The sequence below is a fragment of the Pan troglodytes genome, chromosome 23, assembly GCF_028858775.2.
Source record: "Pan troglodytes isolate AG18354 chromosome 23, NHGRI_mPanTro3-v2.0_pri, whole genome shotgun sequence".
NCBI classification, from domain to species: Eukaryota; Metazoa; Chordata; class Mammalia; order Primates; family Hominidae; genus Pan; species Pan troglodytes.
The window spans coordinates 33,016,270-33,034,524 of record NC_086016.1 but is presented as its reverse complement, the minus strand read 5'-3'; the positions used below and the strand labels follow the sequence as shown (position 1 = coordinate 33,034,524).

At 44.4% G+C, this 18,255-nt stretch overlaps 1 protein-coding gene, 1 long non-coding RNA gene and 1 pseudogene across 12 annotated transcripts in view; 1 reads left to right on the top strand and 2 right to left on the bottom strand.

Moving 5' to 3' along the window:
• OSBP2 (oxysterol binding protein 2) overlaps nucleotides 1-18,255 on the bottom strand; it is a 295,322-nt gene that overhangs the window by 18,406 nt on the left and 258,661 nt on the right. For 4 of the 11 annotated variants that reach the window (XM_016938976.2, XM_016938975.3, XM_054675829.2 and 1 more), the window contains 2 exons: nucleotides 7,858-8,090; nucleotides 6,110-7,730 (listed from right to left, as the gene is read on the bottom strand). In XM_016938976.2, the coding sequence (XP_016794465.2) occupies nucleotides 7,588-7,730; nucleotides 7,858-8,090 (376 nt within the window). In that variant the 3' untranslated portion in view covers nucleotides 6,110-7,587. Of the gene's footprint in view, nucleotides 1-6,109; nucleotides 8,761-18,255 lie in introns of those variants that run through there. The other 7 variants (XM_054675830.2, XM_054675824.2, XM_054675828.2 and 4 more) reach the window with 4 other exon arrangements.
• Nucleotides 1-18,255, top strand: part of LOC134809721 (uncharacterized) — a 32,718-nt gene that overhangs the window by 8,384 nt on the left and 6,079 nt on the right. The window contains exon 2 of the long non-coding RNA XR_010156109.1: nucleotides 2,516-2,649. This is a non-coding gene — a long non-coding RNA (uncharacterized LOC134809721). The remainder of the gene's footprint in view (nucleotides 1-2,515; nucleotides 2,650-18,255) is intronic.
• LOC134809751 (eukaryotic translation initiation factor 4H-like) lies at nucleotides 11,068-17,531 on the bottom strand (annotated as a pseudogene).

The following is an 18,255-nucleotide window of genomic DNA, read 5'->3' as shown; positions in this document are numbered from 1 at the left end:
TGAGGTAGAGTTTCACTCTTGTTGCCCAGGCTGGAGTGCAGTGGCACAATCTTGGTTCACTGCAACCTCTGCCTCCCAGGTTCAAGCGATTTTCTTTTTGTTGTTGTTTTTTCGAGACGGAGTCTCGCTCTGTTGCCCAGGCTGGAGTGCAGTGGTGCAATCTCGGCTCACTGCAAACTCCGCCTCCCGGGTGCATGCCATTCTCCCACCTCAGCCTCTTGAGTAGCTGGGACTACAGGTGCCCGCCACGATGCCCGGCTAATTTTTTGAATTTTTAGTAGAGAGGGGTTTCACTGTGTTAGCCAGGATGGTCTCGATCTCCTGACCTTGTGATCCACCCGCCTCGGCCTCCCAAAGTGCTGGGATTACAGGCGTGAGCCACTGCACCTGGCCCAACCTCAGCTTTCTTCGTTCTTTTTATTATTGCCCTATTTAATGAATATCTGATATCTGATCTTTATTTTCATTCTTGTCCTTTTCTTTCTTCTTTTTTTCTTTTTTTTTGAGACAGAGTCTTGCTCTGTCGCCCAGGCTGGAGTGCAGAGTCACAATCTCGGCTCACTGCAAGCTCCGCCTCCCAGGTTCACGCCATTCTCCTGCCTCAGCCACCCGAGTAGCTGGGACTACAGGTGCCCACCAACACGCCCGGCTAATTTTTTGTATTTTTTTAGTAGAGACGGGGTTTCACCGTGTTTGCCAGGATGGTCTCGATCTCCTGACCTCGTGATCCGCCCACCTCGGCCTTCCAAAGTGCTGGGATTACAGGTGTGAGCCACCTCGCCCGGCCCATTCTTGTCCTTTTCTTGAGTTTTTTCTAATGTTCATTTTCTTACTCAAATTGGATGTTTAAAAATTTTTTAGTCTTTTACATGAGCCTTAAATGTTGTAAATTTTCCTCAAGGTACTGCTTTACCTGTATTCTGTATGTTTTAATATATAGTTTTTTTTAACTGTATTTTCTGATTTCTGTTGTTTTCTTCATTGACCTATGAGTTATTTCAAAATATATTTCTTAATGTTCTAGCCTGTTTTTTCCTCCCAGTTTTATTTTTGTCATTGATTTTGAACTGTCTTCATTGCAGTCTGAGAATGTGGTCCTTTGAAATTTGCTGAGGCCTTATGACTGGATTAAATATGTGGTTAATGTTCATAAAAGTTCCATGTGCATTTCAAAAATATGTATTCTGCAGTCACATTTAATTCCCTGTATGTGTCCATGACATCAAGTGTGTTAATTACATAGTAATTAACATAATTTGTTGTCTGAGCTCTAATTACTGGGAGAAATAAATTACAATCTTCCATTATGATAGTGGATTTATCTTTCTCTTTATCCATTTTACTTTATCCATTTTGAGATGTTATTAGGTGCATAAGAGTTTTAGAAATTTATGAGTTTTACCTTCTATCACTACAAAATGACCTTAAAATTCTAGTAGTTGACATCTAGTAATATTTTTTGCCCTAGAGTCTGTTTAGTTTATATATTTATGTTTTAGGTGTATTGTAAATAGCATATAGCTGGATTTTATTTTTAGTCCATGTTTTTTTCCTTGAAGCATTTAGATTACTTAAATTTTATGTAATTACTGATGTATTATTGATGTATTTGTATTCTCTTATTTGTGATTTTTATTCTACATTCTTTTTTCCTCTCCTCTCTTGCCTTCTTTAGATTTACTGAGCTTTTTCCCCCCTGCATTCAATGTGTTTCTTCTACTGCTTTGGAAATAATTTAGTATTGCTATTCCTTCAATGATTACCTGATAAGTTTTACATAATCTTAACTCATCATAGTCTCACTCCACATGACACTATATATGTTTTTTAAAAAATTTAATATACTGTTTAATATGCTAAATAAAATTTAGTTATACACACATACACACACATACACACACACACACACATATATATATATATAGAGAGAGAGAGAGATAGAGACAGAGACAGAGACAGGATGATTGTGTAGCTCACTGCAGTCTCGAACTTCTAGGCTCAAGTTATCCTCCCTCCTCCTCAGCCTCCCAAGTAGCTGGGACTACAGGCATATGCCACCATGCCTGGTTAATTATTTTATTTTTGTAGAGATGGAGTCTTGCTATATTGCCCAGGCTGTTCTCAAATTCCTGACCTCAAGTGATCATTCCGCCTTGGCCTCCCCAAGTGTTGGGATTATAGGCATAAACCACCACACGTGACCTGTGGAAAAGATATTTTGACTGAGAATACTAACATTTTCTTCTCTATTTTGGAGGTAATACTTCATTGTCTTCTGACTTCCTTTGGAGGCTCTCAGTCTAATCTGTTCTCGGTCTAATTGGCCTTCCTTTGGAGATGAATTTTCAGGATCTCACTCTGTTGCTTGGGCTGGAGTGCAGTGATGTGATCATAGCTCACTGCAGCCTCAAATTCTTGGGCTCAAGCAATCCTCCAGCCTCAGTCTCCTGGGAAGCTAGGACTACAGACACATACCACTTTGCCTAATTTAGTTTTTATTTTTATTTTTTTGTAGAGATGGGGTCTCTTCTGTTTTCCCATGATGGTTTCCAACTGCTGGTCTCAAGCGATCCTTCTGCCTCAGCCTCCCAAAGTGCTGGTATGACAGGTGTGAGCCACTGCACCCAGCCTAATTTATGCTGTTTGAAGGTAATTTAAAAAAATCTGCTTGTAAGATTTTGTTGTCTTAGTAATCTTGCAGTTTTACTATGTTGTATTTAGCTGTGGATATCTTTTTATTTACCATAATTAGGATTTGTTGAGCTTAACTTTGTATATTGGTGTTTTTCATGATTTCTTGAAAAACTTTTAGCCATAACTCTTCCAAGATTGCTTCTGTTCCATAAAAAATTCTTTTCTCCTTCTGAAATAGATCAGACATATGTGGGATCTTATCTTTCATGTCTTAACTTCCCTTTGATATTTTTCACCTCTTTGTGTCTCTGTGTTGTATTCCAAATTTCAGATCTCACTTCTGCTTCACTAATACTCTCTTCAGCTGTGTAATCTGTTGTAAAACTATTCACTGAATTATTTTTAGTGATTTTAAAACATTTTCTTGAAATTTGTTTAGTATTTTTGAATATTTACTCTTCACTTATTTTCAAGCTGCCTTTCTGTTTCTAGAAATATATTAAACATGCTTATTTTCTCTTCTGTATCTGATAATTTCACTGTGTGGAAGAGTTTTCTGTCTGATTCTGCTATCTGTTATTTCTGGTTGCCCTTGCTCATGGGTGCTTGTTTCCTTGTGTGTTTGGGGATTTTGTACTGTGAGCTGCTCATTTTCCCTGCAGTTTCATATCTGAGGTTCTCTAAGGCCTAGAATGAAGGGGATATCTTCCAGAGAGGACTTGTTTGCTTCCCCCAGGTGACTGGGAACATTGCCAACTTCGGACCATGTTACGTTCTCTGTCAGAGGTTTCATTGAGCCATTCAGGTAGTGTGTATTTGGGCTGCAAAACTAACTGAGGGTCCACTCCTGATTACAAATTCTTAGGGGGATTTTGTTTTTCTCTGCTCAGGACCAACCTTTAAGACAAGTGATTTTTCTTGTATTTTATTTTGGATTCACCATTACATTGAAGGTATAGCCCTTGGGGGGCCCAAATTTCCTATTATATGCCCTACCTTTGGAGGCTCTTTTGAGGCAGTGAAAACTTACAGTTAAGCTCATTGGGCTTTGTAAATAATTGCAACATAAAATATTTCAGACCTTTTCTTACCTCTCCAGGTTTTCATACCCACTTAGTTTTTGGCTTGAGTATTCCTCATATTGTTTCCAGTTGACAGATGCATTTAACATTTAAAAAATTTTATCCAACCTGTCTAGTTTTCCACAAAGGAGTATTTTCTGGGAACCTAGTTTACCATATTGCCAGAAGAAGAAATCCTTCGACTGGCTGATGTAATGAATGATTTACCATGGAAAGCTTCACAACATTGAGCCATTCTTGCATTTCTGCAGTAAACCTAATTTGGGCATGGGCTTACCAACTTGGGGTTCAGTCTTTTCTATGTGGCTAGATTCTATTTGCTGTTCTCTTGTTTGGATTTATGAAAATTCTTTTCTTCCATGAGACCAAACTATATATTTCCTTTATTTTCACACTGTCTTTATCAGGCTTTGTTGGTGAAGTTATGCATGCTGGCTAGCTTCATAAAAACAATAACTTAAATAGCATTGAGTTTGTCTCTTGTCCTGTTCTCTGTTCCACTTTGAAATGTGTCTTTCCGTTGTCCTCTCCTCCCAACTCCCTTCATGCTGAGCCATGTCCCTGGAGATGAGGGAACCTCAGGCCTTCTCTTCCCCACTTACAGAATCTGACTCCTACCCCACAGTCTGTCAGGAGCAGCAATTTGAACTCTAGAGTTTGGGGGAGGCAGGAGTTTCCTGGGTCCCTGGGCTCAGCTCTTCACCAGTTCCATTTCTGAGTCTCCTCCCAACTTGGTACTGCAGTCACGCCCCCCACTGCTCAGGTGTTGTCCCACTGAGCGTTTGCTTTAGCTGGTCTTCCTGGCCTGGTGTTGATTCTTTCGACAGCTATTCATTGAGCACTGACTATGTGCCAGGCAGTGGGATGCTACAACGTATAAGATCATGAAGCTCACAGTCTCATGAAGCTCAGTCCATTGGGGTAGGGAGGGCAGACCATCAACAAATACACTGCATGGCAGCCAGATGGTGATCAGAGCGCAGTGGAGAAAAAGGAAGCTGTGTGTCCCCAGGAGGCTTCCAGCTTGTTTGGGCATCTGCAGGTCAAGTCCACATAGTCCCCTCATCATCCCCTGAGTTCTTGCTGGAGTGCAGTGGCGCGATCTCCACTCACTGCAGCCTCCGCCTCCCAGGTTCAAGCGATTCTCTGCCTCAGCCTCCCAACTAGCTGGGATTACAGGTGTGTGCCACCATACCCAGCTAATTTTTGTATTTTTAGTAGAGACAGGGTTTTGCCATGTTGGCCAGGCTGGTCTCGAACTCTTGGCCTCAAGTGATCTGTCCGCCTTGGCCTCCTAAAGTGCTGGGATAACAGGCGTGAGCCACTGCACCTGGCCCTATTTTTTTTTTAATTATTCTCTCATATAAATATCACAATCAACTTGTCAAGCTTTTGAACTATATTGGTAGGATTTTAATAGGGATCATGTTGAATTTGTAGGTTTGGGACTAACATAACTGAATGTGAACCTAGCTATGAAGATGTATTTTCCTTCTTAACTCAGGTCCTCTCTGTCATGTCCATAAAGGTCTTTTACAGGTTTTGTGTCTTTTTGTCAGATGGCCTGTGTCATAGATCTTTTTTTCTATTACATTTTCTACTCCGTGATGGCTGGTGTATGTGAGACCACTGAGTGTAGGTTGATCTTGTGTCCTGCTGGTCAGAGTGGTCTTTCTAAAACATTGCCCTGATGTCAATTTCTGTTCAAGCTCTTCAGAGCCCTCTCTTTGCCTCAGTAGACTGGCCTTTGTCCCCTCCCTTGCCCTCTGGGTCAGGTGAATCCTGAGGTTCCGCCTCACCTCTATTCCAGTGAGACCTGCCCCACCAGCTCCTCAGCCGGGACCCCCCGCCAGCGGCCACCTCTCCACAGATGGGGAAGCCTAGCCAGGGAAGGAGCTATGCAGGGCCAGCCCCAGATCCCACAGGGCTGGGGTGTGGAGGCAGATGGTGAGAGCGCTGGCCCTGATGCCCCTGGGGTGCCCTGCTCTACCCATCCCTCACCTGGAAGTGCAGCCCAGGCTGCTGCTGTCAAGTGATATGGAACTCACCAGGACCGGCCTTCCCCCTGGAGGCCTCCCACTAGACAGCTCCAGGAACTAAAACACGGGAGGGGGCTGCTGGTGGTCTCCACCTAGCTAAAGCACTGCCCTTCCAAAGAGCAGAGCTAGGTCCAGGCCAGCCCTGTGGCCACAGCATCAGGGCAGCCTTTGGCAGAGCTGCGACCCTCTCCCCAGCCCTTTGGGCAGTTTCCTGGGTCTCCTACCTCCTCTGTTCCCCTGACCCCCCTGCTGTTTCACCCCATGCTCTACCCCCATGCCACCTTGTAGGCTGTCACCTGTCCTTCTACATTAGTCCCCTCCACCCAGACACAGAGAGACTGAGGGACAGGGCAGTGGAAAACTCCAAAGCCAAAGTTTTTTATTACTGGTCAAAAGGTGCTCGCTAACAAAACAGTGTTGGGGAGAGGTACATTCCACAGCTCTGTGGGAGCCCCAGTGGGGCCGTCCTGCCCCACCCCGCCCCGCCTCTCCAGTGGGCATCGTAAGGCATTTCACACATTGGTGTTTTCACTTTTTTTTTTATATATATAAAAACAAAACCAGTCCTGGAGTAGAAAGAAAGACCCTGTGATGAACTTTTAGGACTAAACTGAAATGGAAAGGATTGGAGTGTGGGATTCTGAGGGGCTGGGTCAGTGGCCATGGTGGTCCAGCCCCCCATGGTTGTCAGAAGCCGCTGGAAGGGGGCATGAGGAGAGGGAAGGGCACAGCTGACATGAGGGCCAAACTCAGACAGGTGCGCCCGTCTTCATCATTTTTTCACTTTTACATACTGTAGAAATTTAAGCAAAATAGCTATTTTATATATATTTATATATCTCATATATATATATAAATTAGGCAAATAAAGAGTTCAGGGGACACTGAGATGGGGCACCCCTAGGGGCCTCCTAGGATGAGGAGGGATGCAAGGTCTCTGGTGCCCGGGTCACCAGCCCAGGCTGGGCCAAGGGTTTGTTCATTATTGCTGATTTGGGGCCTGGGTCTCAGGGCGGGGAGCACCTGCAGGCCCTGCCTTCCAGCCCTTCCTGGCCTCTTGGGGCTAGGGAGCCACCCAGGCTGGCTAGGGTGAGGCCAGGGACTGCTGCCCTCAAATCCACATGGGGGTTACCATCAGTACCCCCTCCTGCATCTGTGGATGGGAGCTCCAGAAACTATGCTCTGCTGGGCTGGGGCAGCCCCCTTCTGTTTTGGGCTCTGTGGGGCCCTGGCAGGTGGGGGTGTGGGCAGCTCAGATACCATCAAGGACTTGATATGTTGAGCTACAAAATTCTCCCAACTCAAAGGGGTCTGGCTTCCTGATGTCTTAAAAATAAGGGGCTCTTGCCAGGACACTTTTGTGGCAAGAAAGCACACTTGGAAAGCTGTCTGCTAAGTGCGGTACTAAAAATATTTACTAAACATCATGGCTGGAAAGAAATGGAGATCATTTTTCTAAAAAAGTCGAAGAGGCTCCCTAGGAGGGGCCAGTTCCTCCCTGGGTTGGGGGCTGGTGATTTGCGCAGCCTATGGCCCGGGCCAGCCGGCCTGAATTGTGGTAACTGGGGCAGGGGTTCCAGTAGGGCCCAGGTCCATAATGAAGGGGCACGGGTGACCCGGCGCACCTGGGGGCTGGAGAGAACCCAGGTCAGCCCTTCCTCCTTCCAAGGTGGGAGTCCCAAGAAAGTGTGGGGAGAAAAAAAAAAATAGGAAAGGAAATAGGAAGGGCTGGGAATGGGCTGGGAGAAAGACCATTCAGTACTAAATTGAGTGCATTAATGAACAGGTGGGCCAGGCTGTGCAGGCGCCTGTATTTGCTGCAAGGGTGGCGCTCAGAAGATGTTGGGGCACATATGCCAGTCTTGCTTCTCCTTGGCCTCCCAGTAGCCGCCCTTGTACACACAGGCCATCTCCCCGGTCAGCGGGTCCAGCCTCTTCTCAAACCACAGTGGCGTGTAGGCATCCGCCTCCTTCTCTGCTGGGCAGGCACAGTGGGCTGGTGGGTGGGCTGGTGGCCTGCTCCCCCGGAATCCGTCCCTGCGGCACCCCCACCCGGGCACCCCTTTCCTCCCCTCCGGGGCGCCCTTCCTGCCCGGCCTCACCTTCCTCCGAGCTGCAGCTGCTGCCCGGCCCGCAGGCCTCCAGCCGCCGGCGCCGCGACAGGCGCTGCTTCTCCTCCAGCCGCTGCTTCTCGGTATTGGCCTCGTCCCAACGGCCCTTCTCCATCAGCCGCTGGTCGGGCCGCAGGCGGCTGTCGGTTGGCGCTACGCCCTCCTCGTGCTCGTTGAGGGTCAGGGCCAGCTCTGAGAAGTAGTACATGTTCTCCGCGTTCTCCCTGTGGCGGTGGTGGTGGCGGTGGCGGTGGCTGCGGTGTGAGCCGGACCACACCTACCCGGCCGCCCTCCCCTGCCTGGCGGTGTCTCCCCTCCCGGGTCGCCTCACCCTCCAGCTCCCCGTGTCCAGGACTCCCTCTAGCCTTGGGCCCACCCCAGTGAGCCCACCCGGCGGAACCCAGTGGCTGCAAACAGCTGCCTTCTGCTCCCCACACCTCGCATGCTCACATGGCCAACCTGCCGCTGTTTTGCCACATTACTTATCTGGAAATTGCCTAGCTTAGTATTTCTCGGCTTTTCTTCTTTTCTATTATGTTTTTTCTTCTTCTTCTTTTTTGAGACAGTTTCACTCTTGTTGCCCAGGCTGGAGTGCCTGGCTTTTTTAAGACAGGGTCTCCGCTGGGCACGGTGGCTCACGCCTGTAATCCCAGCGCTTTGGGAGGCTGAGGCCGGTGGATCACGAGGTCAGGAGTTCGAGACCAGCCTGGCCAACATAGTGAAAGCCCGTTTCTACTAAAAATTAGCTGGGCATGGTGGCAGGCACCTGTAATCCCAGGTAATCTACTCAGGAGGCTGAGGCGGGAGAATTGCTTGAACCCCAGGAGGCCGAGGTTGTGGTGAGCCGAGATCACGCCACTGCACTCCAGCCTGGGCGACAGTTCAAGGCTCCGTCTAAAAAAAAAAAAAAAAAAAAAAAAAAAAAAAAAAAAAAAAAAAAAGACGGGTCTTGCTCTGTGGCCCAGGCTGGAGTGAAGTGGCCTGATGCTCCGCTCACTGCAACCTCCGCCTCCTGGGTTCAAGCAACTCTCCCGCCTTAGCCTCCTGAGCAGCTGGGATTTCAGGGCATGCCCCCACACCCAGATAATTTTATTGTATTTTTAGTAGAGATGGGGTTTTGTCATGTTGGCCAGGCTGGTATTGAACCCCTGACCTCAATTGGTCTGCCTATCTTGGCCTTCCAGAGTGTTGGGATTACAGGCATCAGCTACCGTGCCCAGCCCATATGGGGATTTTTCTAGTCATTTTTTTCTAGTATAATTGCCTTGGAGTCAGACAATATACTTGGCATAATTTCAGTCCTTTGAAATTTGCTTTATGGCCCAGTATATGGGCAGTTTTTGCACACGTTCCATGTGATTGAAGAGAACAGTTGTTGAGTGCAAGGTTGTATAACTGTCCAGCAGGCCTTGTTCATGCTTTCTCTACTTGGGTTGTAGTTAGTCCATCTTTCCTAATGTATATATATATATTTTAATTATGTAGGCATTTCTTTTGTTGAAAAGATCCTTCACAAAATACCATATCCATAGATTTACTTTCTGTCATATAGCTGAATGCGTTGTGTTTGGAATTCCATTCTTACATTTAAAAATCAACTGGATTGCCCAGAAGTTTAGATGCATTTGTTTTGTTTCTTTATCTTATCCATGTTGAAGATGTAAGTAGATGATCTGAAAGCATCAGGTTTGATTACACCACATAATGCATGTCTTTCTTAAGTATTGGTGTTACAGAAATGGTTCTTATCTCAGAAGCAGAGAAGCTGACAGGTGGAAGGAAGGAGAGTGAGTTCTGTGGATTGCTGAGGGCTTGTAACAAAGACACAGTAGGAGAAGCCAAGGATGACAGCTAGTGACCAATTACTAAGCACACTACACTGGGCGCCCCAGGCCGCCCTGCCATCACCCTGCAAGGGTCTCTTTCCTAGGCCCTTGCTGCCAGCCACCCCCCAACTGCTCCCCAAAGGGAAGACTGGGATTTGGGTACTAAAGGATTTTTCATCTGTTCACACGCGGACGTTCAAGCTCAAAAGCCTAACCACTACCACTCCCAGGTAAGTGCTGAACCCTGCACATGGGAACAACCAAGTGTGTCCCCAAGATGCAGCCTCAGACCTAGACAGCTACAGTCCTATATGATCATCTGAAGGTTCCTGACAGCTCTGCACAGTACAATTTCATTTATCAAGGGAAATGAGTAAAGTGCCAGATTCTAGACCCGTTTTGGCTATGAATTGAAGGGGAGGTGGGAAGCACAGTATCTCATTATGTTGCCTGTACTAGGAACAGATAAACACAAACACACAGGCAACAGGGATTTGGGGAAACACCGTGTCAGCGCTGCAGTCAGCCAAGCGCAGTGCCGGCACTATCCCCCAACCCTCAAAGTGCCTTGGCTCAGGAGAAAAGAAACCCGCTGGCCATTCACTGCAGCTGGCCAGAGAGGGGAACCTCGACCATGTCTGGTGAAAGGAGTGAACTCATTGGGACACAGCCTCGAAAAAGCAGTAACAAAAACACGTGAATGCCTACGAACATTCACTGTATCTTCTCCGTGGACTCCCTACTGCTATTCCACGGTCTCCACTTTCAGCTCTCGCTGTTTCTCGTGTGAGCCTATCCCTTTGGACAGTCCACTTTGGGAGGGGGTCATGGAGCCAGGGCTCCCTCTCAATAGGAATGGAAAGGACCCTGCAAGGATCAACACCTATTTTTATCCTAGTTGTGAAAACAAGGTGCCTCCAATTCTCTATGTCCATCACAGCTGAATACCAACAAGGTGCAGTTCAGTCTGTCAGTGACTTCTGGTTTTTGTTGGAAGCCAACGCAATACAGAACTCAACATGCAGGTCAGAAGAGAAACACTGAGGAAGTGAAAGGAAACACCTGGAGTCGGGCCAATGTCTAAAGTAAAAAGAGAAAGCAAAGGAGAAAAATGATGCAGCACCGCAGCCCAAACGACTCCCCCACATGGCCACCTCCGATCCTCTGGGGAACCCCATGTGCTGCTAGGAAAACGAGCTGGGAGGAAAAGGACAGAAGGAAAATGGGGAAGCAGTGGTAGAAAGAAAAAAACGCACAAACAGGCACTAGATAGATACAGCAAAGCCCAGAATGTACTAAAAACCACTTGTTGACAGCTGGCATGCACTCACAACAAGCTGTGTTTCCACTGTGGGGAGGCCAGTGGCAGGTGTGGGAGTGGAAGCTGCAGGAACATGGCCCAGGGGCTCACCAGGCTGTGGTCCTGCTCCAACCCCCCATGTTCCATTCCCTCCCAACCGCAGGCTCATTCTTGCTCCTTGTGAACGAATTCCACTCTGGGTCTGGCACCCCTGAAGATAGCAGAGTTGGGATCAGCTACTTGATTGAGGGGCGTCACAACATACGAGGTTTAAGCTGGAGTCGTGGTCTTTGTGCTCTTCCCTCCTCTGTCGGTTCTTTGAAATCCATGTTGGATGGTGGAAGGGAGGACCATCTCTGAAGTGGCTGCCCAGTCGGGGGCCTGTTTCCCGGTCACCTGGGTGACTACCTCCCCTGCCTCCTAAGAAGTCATCCCTGAAGCTTCGTCATCTGGTACACCTTTTCTGAATCCAAAGCCACCTTTATCTTGTTTTCTGCCTTCTGCAGTGTCCACATGAAGTGACTGATTGCCCAACAGTGCACCATCGTATGTCAAGCTTTCTTAAGGGAATCCACTTCATCGAATTCTATATAGCAGAATCCTTTAAATTTATCTGTGTCTTTGTCTCTGACTACCCGTACACTCCTTATGCTGAGATCCTTAAAGATAGCATCTATGTCGCCCTGAACCATATTAAAAGGTAGATTCCCTACATATGCTGTGTGGGGGGCTCTGTGAGCGACTCCTTCTGGCTACGGGAACCATGGCCACCAGTACTGCCGTGGGACCCTCTGTTTTTTTTTTGTTTGTTTTTTGTTTTCTTATTATATTGCTAAGATTTACCTACGTTGCTTCATATTACTGGGGTTTAGTTTTAGCTACTGTATATATTCCTTCATGCGAATGTACCACAGTTATTCATTCAATAAATTTGCGTTGTTTCCAAGTTTTTGTTATTGGAATAGTCTCATGCGTAAGTCCTGTTGTACATTTGCAAGAATTTCTCGAGTATATTTTTACAAGTAGAATTACTGGGTTATGACTATGTGATTGTTCATCTTTTTTTGTGGGGGGGACAGAATTTCACTCGTTGTCCAGGCTGGAGTGCAGTGGCACCATCTCGGACACTGCATCCTCCACTTCCCAGGTTCAAGCACTTTTCCTGCCTCAGCTTTCTGAGTAGCTGGGATTACAGGTGTGTGCCACCACGCCTGGCTAATTTTTATATTTTTAGTAGAGACAGGGTTTCACCAGGTTGGCCAGGCTGGTCTCGAACTCCTGACCTCAGGTGTTCCACTGGCCTTGGCCTCCCAAAGTGCTGGGATTACAGGCGTGAGTCACCACACCTGGTGGAAAGCCAAACTGTTTTCCCGAGTGTTGTACCAATTTACAACTTTTGCCAGCAGCAATGTATCAGAGATATTGTAGCTCTACAGCTTCTTCAACATACATGTTTTTTTATATGATGACTGGCCATATATGTTTTTTCTGCAAAATTCTTGTTCATGACTCTTGCACATTTTCCCATTATTTTTACATTAATTGTTGATTAGAAGTTCTTTATGTGGGCTGGGCATGGTGGCTTTTGCCTGTAATCCCAGCACTTTGGGAGGCAGAGGCAGGCAGATCACCTGAGGTCAGGAATTTGAGACCAGCCTGGCCAACATGGCAAAACCCCATCTCTACTAAAAATACAAAAATTAGTCGGGTGTGGTGGCGCACACCTGTAATCCCAGCTCCTCAGGAGGCTGAGGCAGGAGAATCGCTTGAACCGGGGAGGCGGCGGTTGCAATGAGTCGAGATCACATCACTGCACTCCAGGCTGGGCGACAGAGTGAGACTCCATCTCAAAAAAAAGTTCTTTATGTGATCTTTTAAAAATTTTTATTTTTAACTATGATAAAATACTCTGTATTCTTGATAATAATCCTCTGTCAAGTGTAGGTAGATATTATGATTACCTTCTCCAAGTTTGTTTATGCATCGTCTTTTCACTTTCTTTAAATTGCCTTTTAGTGAGTAAAAGTTCTCAATGAACAAAAGTATTTTAATATGGTCAAATATATGAATGCTTGTGTCTTAATATTTCCGTAGGGTCTAAAAGATATTTATCCTTTTCAACTTATTAAGTCATTGTTTACAATAAGTCAAACTTAATATTATTGTAAGGCCATTATTTGATTTTCTTTATAATGTGAGGGAGGGATTAAGTGCATCTTTTTCCATAGGGATTCATTTGGTGAGCCATTCCATCTTCCCACAAGATCTGATATGCCACCTTTGTCATATATCAGAGGTACATATATCCATGGGTCTGTTTCTGGGCTCACTAATCTGTTCCATTAGAGTTTCAAAATAAAAATCCTGGTATCTAGTAGGGTAAGTCCTCTCTGGTCTTCTTCAGAAATGTCTTGGCCCTTTATTCCTCAATATAAATTAAAAAATTCTAATATCAAGTTCCATGAAGGTCCCTATTGGGGTTTTGTTTGATTTACTGACTTTTTAAATCATGACATCTTTACAATACTTTCTATCCGTGAACATTATATCTTTCTCCATTTATTTAGCTCTTCTTTGGTATCTCTTATTAAAGCTGTATAATGTTCTCTATAGAGGTCTGGATTATATTACAAGATTTATTACAAGGTCCTTGATGTTATATGCCGTTAATTTTTTTTTTTTTTTTGAGATGGAGTTTCGCTCTTGTTGCCCAGGCTGGAGTGCAATGGCGTGATCTTGGCTCACCACAACCTTTGCCTCCTGGGTTCAAGTGATTCTCCTGCCTCAGCCTCCAAAATAGCTGGGATTACAGGCATGCGCCGCCACACCTAATTTTGTATTTTTAGTAGAGATGGGGTTTCTCCATGTTGGTCAGGCTGGTCTCAAACTCCCGACCTCAGGTGATCTGCCTGCCTTGGCTTCCCAAAGTGCTGGGATTACAGGCATGAGCCACTGCGCCCGGCCTTGGTGTCTTATCTTAAATTGCATTTTTCTAGTTGTTTGCTGAAATGCAACTGGCTTTTGTATATTAATCTTGTATCTAGGCACCTAAAATGATTTTTCTGAATCTATTGAAATCTGTTAATATGATTACTCTATGGATTTTCTAATATAAAATCATTCTATATACCCAGGATAAATTCAACCTGATTATAGGATGCTATCTTTTTTATACACTGTTGGATTGGATTTTCTGATATCTTGTTTTAGATTTTTGCTTATATATTTATTAATATAAGTGAAATAGGGTAGAACTTTTATTTTCCTACTGCTAGTTTAGCCTAATTTGGTATGAGGGTTATCCTGGCCTCACAGTATAGGAGAGGTGAATATTTCCTTTTTCTATGATCTGGAACACTTTATATGAAATTGGAATAATATGTTTCTGAAAAAATTGGGAGAATTCATCTGTAAAATTATCTGGGCCTCCTGTTTTCCTTACAGTAATTTTTAAACTATTGCTTCAGTTACTTTATGATAGGACTATTCATGTTTTCAATTTCTTCTAGAGTCAGTTCTTTTTCTTTTTCCTTTTTTTTTTTTTTTTTTTTGAGATAGGGTCTGCTTTGTCACCCAGGCTGGTATGCAGTAGTAGTCATGGCTCACTGCAGCCTCGACTTCCTGGGCTCAAGTAACCTTCCTGCCTCAGCCTCCTGAGTAGCTGGGACTATAGGTGTGTACTACACATGTGTACTACAGGTGGGACTACACATGGCTAATTAAAAAAAATTTTTTTTTTGTAGAGACAGGGTCTTGCTGTTGCCCAGGTTGGTCTTGAACTCATGGGCTTAAGCAATCCAACTGCCTTGGCTTTCCAAAGTGCTGGGATTATAAGCATGAGCCACTGTGCCCAGCTCGAGTTAGTTCTTGTTATATTTTTCTAAGAATTTGTCCCTCCAATCTAAGTTTTAATTATGTCTTTATACTTTATATGTCACATTAAACCTTTTTCATTAATATTTATTTCTATCTTGATCAGTCTTGTCAGTAGTTTTCTATTTTGACAGTTTTTTTATGCCTCAAAGAATCAACTTTTGGCTTTGTTTTAATTGACTTCTGCTTTTATTATTATTATTATTATTATTATTATTAATATAAAGATGGTATCTTGCCATATTGCCCAGGCTGGTCTCAAATTCTTCAACTCAAACAATCCTCCCATCTCAGCCTTCCAAAGTGCTGGGATAATAGGGTTTGGCTGTGTCCCTACCCAAATCTCATCTCAAATTGTAATCCCCACATGTCAGGGGAGGGACCTGGTGGGAGGTGATTGGACCATGGGGGTGGTTTCCCCCATGCTATTCTTGTGATAGTGAGTGAGTTCTCACTAGATCTGATGGTTTTGTAAGCAGCTGTTTCCCCTACTCTCTGCTCTTTTCCTGCTGCCTTGTGAAGAAGGTACTTGCTTCTCCTTCGCCTTACGCCATGATTGAGTTTCCTGAGGCTTCCCCAATCAGGCAGAACTGTGAGTTAATTAAACCTTTTTCTCCTTTATAAATTACCCAATCTCTGGTGGTATCTTTATATCAGTGTGAAAATGGAATAATACAGGAGATTATAGGCATGAACCACCACGTCTAGCCAAAATTATTATTATTTTTTGAGACAGGGTCTTGCTCTGTCACACAGGCTGGAGTGCAGTGGTGTGTTCACAACTCACTGCAGCCTCGACCTCCTGGGCTCAAGTGATCCTTCCACCTCAGTCCTCCTGAGTATCTGGGACTACAGGCATGTACCATCATGCCTGGCTAATTAAGAAAAAAAATTTTTTTTTTTTGGTAGAGATGAGGTCTCACTATGTTGCGCAGGCTTTTGCTCTTGCTCTTGCTCTTATTTTTAAAGTATATTTTCTTCTTTCTTTGGATTTCTATGTTGAACTTTCTCTAATATTAGAATTGAAACTCAAAGGAGAAAGCCTCAACATTAAATGATTTAAGGCAATATATTTCCTTTGAAGCATTGCTTTTATTGCATCCAGCCAGTTTAAATATCTTTTTTTTTTTTTCCTGAGACGGAGTCTCACTCTGTCACCCAGCCTAGAGTACAGTGGCACGATCTCAGCTCACTGCCACCTCTGCCTTCCAGGTTCAAGCGATTCTCTTAGCCTCCCAAGTAGCTGGGATTACAAGTGCGTGCCACCACGCTCGGCTAATTTTTGTATTTTTAGTAGAAACAGGGTTTCACCATGTTGGCCAGGCTGGTCTCGAACTCCTGACCTCAGGTGATCCCCGCCCTCCCCCCCTACCTTCGGCCTCCCAAAGTGCAGGGATTACAGGCATTGAGTCACCATCCCGGCCAAATATCTTTTATATCATTCAGTTCTACATATTTTGCATTTTTTCATTCTAATTTATTTTGCCTATGAGTTATTTAGCAACTTAAATTTTTTTCCCAAATATTTGGGATTTTTTGGTCATTTTGTTTGTAACTTCTATCTTAATTGTCTTATAGATTGTGGTCTGTATGCTACGCTCTGTAAATCTGTGAGGCTTCCATTAGGGTTTACTACACAATCAGTTTTTGCATACATTCCATGTATACTTGAGAAAAAATATGTTCTCAGAGTTGCATCCATGAGTCGGTAATAGCATATATTGTTTGGATCTCCATATACTTGCTGGATTGTTTATTGTTTCCATTTGACCTATCAACAAGTGAAAGAGGTGTACAGAAACTTCCTAATTTCCCACTGTGGTGATGGATTTATCAATTTCTTCCTTAAGTATCAATATGTGCTTTGTATATTTTTGAGGAATTTAATTATATGCATAATGTTTAAAACTATTATATCTTTTTGATTAACTCAACCTTTTATTATTATAGCAACTTTCCCTTCCTTAATAATGCTTTTGTCCTAAAGTCTATTTTACCTGATATTAATATGGCTATTATAGCTTTTTGTTAGTATTTTCATGATATGGTCTTTTAATTTCAACTTTTATATACCTTTATATTTTGGGAACCTCTTAGAAGGTCTGGGTATCTGGATTTTAACACATCCAGTTAGGCCGGGCATGGTGGCTTGTGCCTGTAATCCCAGCACTTTGAGAGGCTGAGGCTGGAGGATCACTTGAGGCCAGGAGTTTGAGATCAGACAGAGCAACATAGTGACACCCTGTCTCTATAAAAAATTTTTAAAAATTAGCCAGGCATGGTGGTGCATGCCTGTAGTTCTAGCTATTCAGGAGTGTGAGGTGAGGATCACTTGAACCTGGGTGTTTGAGGCTGCAGTGAGCTGTGATCGTGCCACTGGATACCAGCCTGGGTAACAGAGCGAGACTCTGTCTCTTAAAAAAAAAAAAAAATCCCAGTTTGCCAGTAGTTTGCTTTTTAACTGGTGAGCTTCATCTATTTATATTTATTATAATCATTGATAATGCTTGGGCCTATTGCTATCATGTTAATTTATAGTTTTTGTTTGTGCTACTTTTTAATTTTCTCTTACTATTTTAACAGTCTTATAAATGTTTCTTCCTTCCAATAAGAACTTAGCATTTCTTCACATCCCTCAGATCCTTCCCCTTCTCCTCAAATTCCATCATGCTAAGATTATCTAAACTTTTAAATCTGCATTATTATGAGCATGTTTTCTCTTTTTCTTTGATCCTAGTAGTTGTTTAAAAAATAACTTTTAGGCTGGGTGTGGTGGCTCACACCTGTAATCCTAGCACTTTGGGAGGCCGAGGTGTGCTGATCACTTGAGGTCGGGAGTTCAAGACCAGCTTGGCCAACATGGTGAAACCCCGTCTTTACTAAAAATACAAAAATTAGGCGAGCATGGTAGCATGCCCCTGTAATCTCAGCTACTCGGAAGACTGAGACAGGAGAATCACTTGAACCTGGGAGGCAGAGGTTGCAGTGAGCCAAGATCATGCCACTGCACTCTAGCCTGGGTGACAGAGTGAGACTCCATCTCAAAACAAACAACAACAAAAAAACAAACAAAACCCCTTTATTCATCTATTGTGACATCCTTGCTCCCCCCATCCTCCCCTTTAAAGTACTGTGTCCAATACTGTTTTCTTTTTTTTTTTTTTCTCCCAGGCTAGAGTGCAGTGGCACGATCTTGGCTCACTGCAACCTCTGCCTCCCAGGTTCAAGTGATTCTCATGCCTCAGCCTCCTGAGTAGCTGGGATTACAGGTGCGTGCCACCACGCCTGGCTAATTTTTGTATTTTAGTAGAGACAGGGTTTCACCATGTTGGCCAGGGTAGTCTTGAACTCCTAACCTCAAGTGATCTGCTTGCCTCGGCCTCCCAAAGT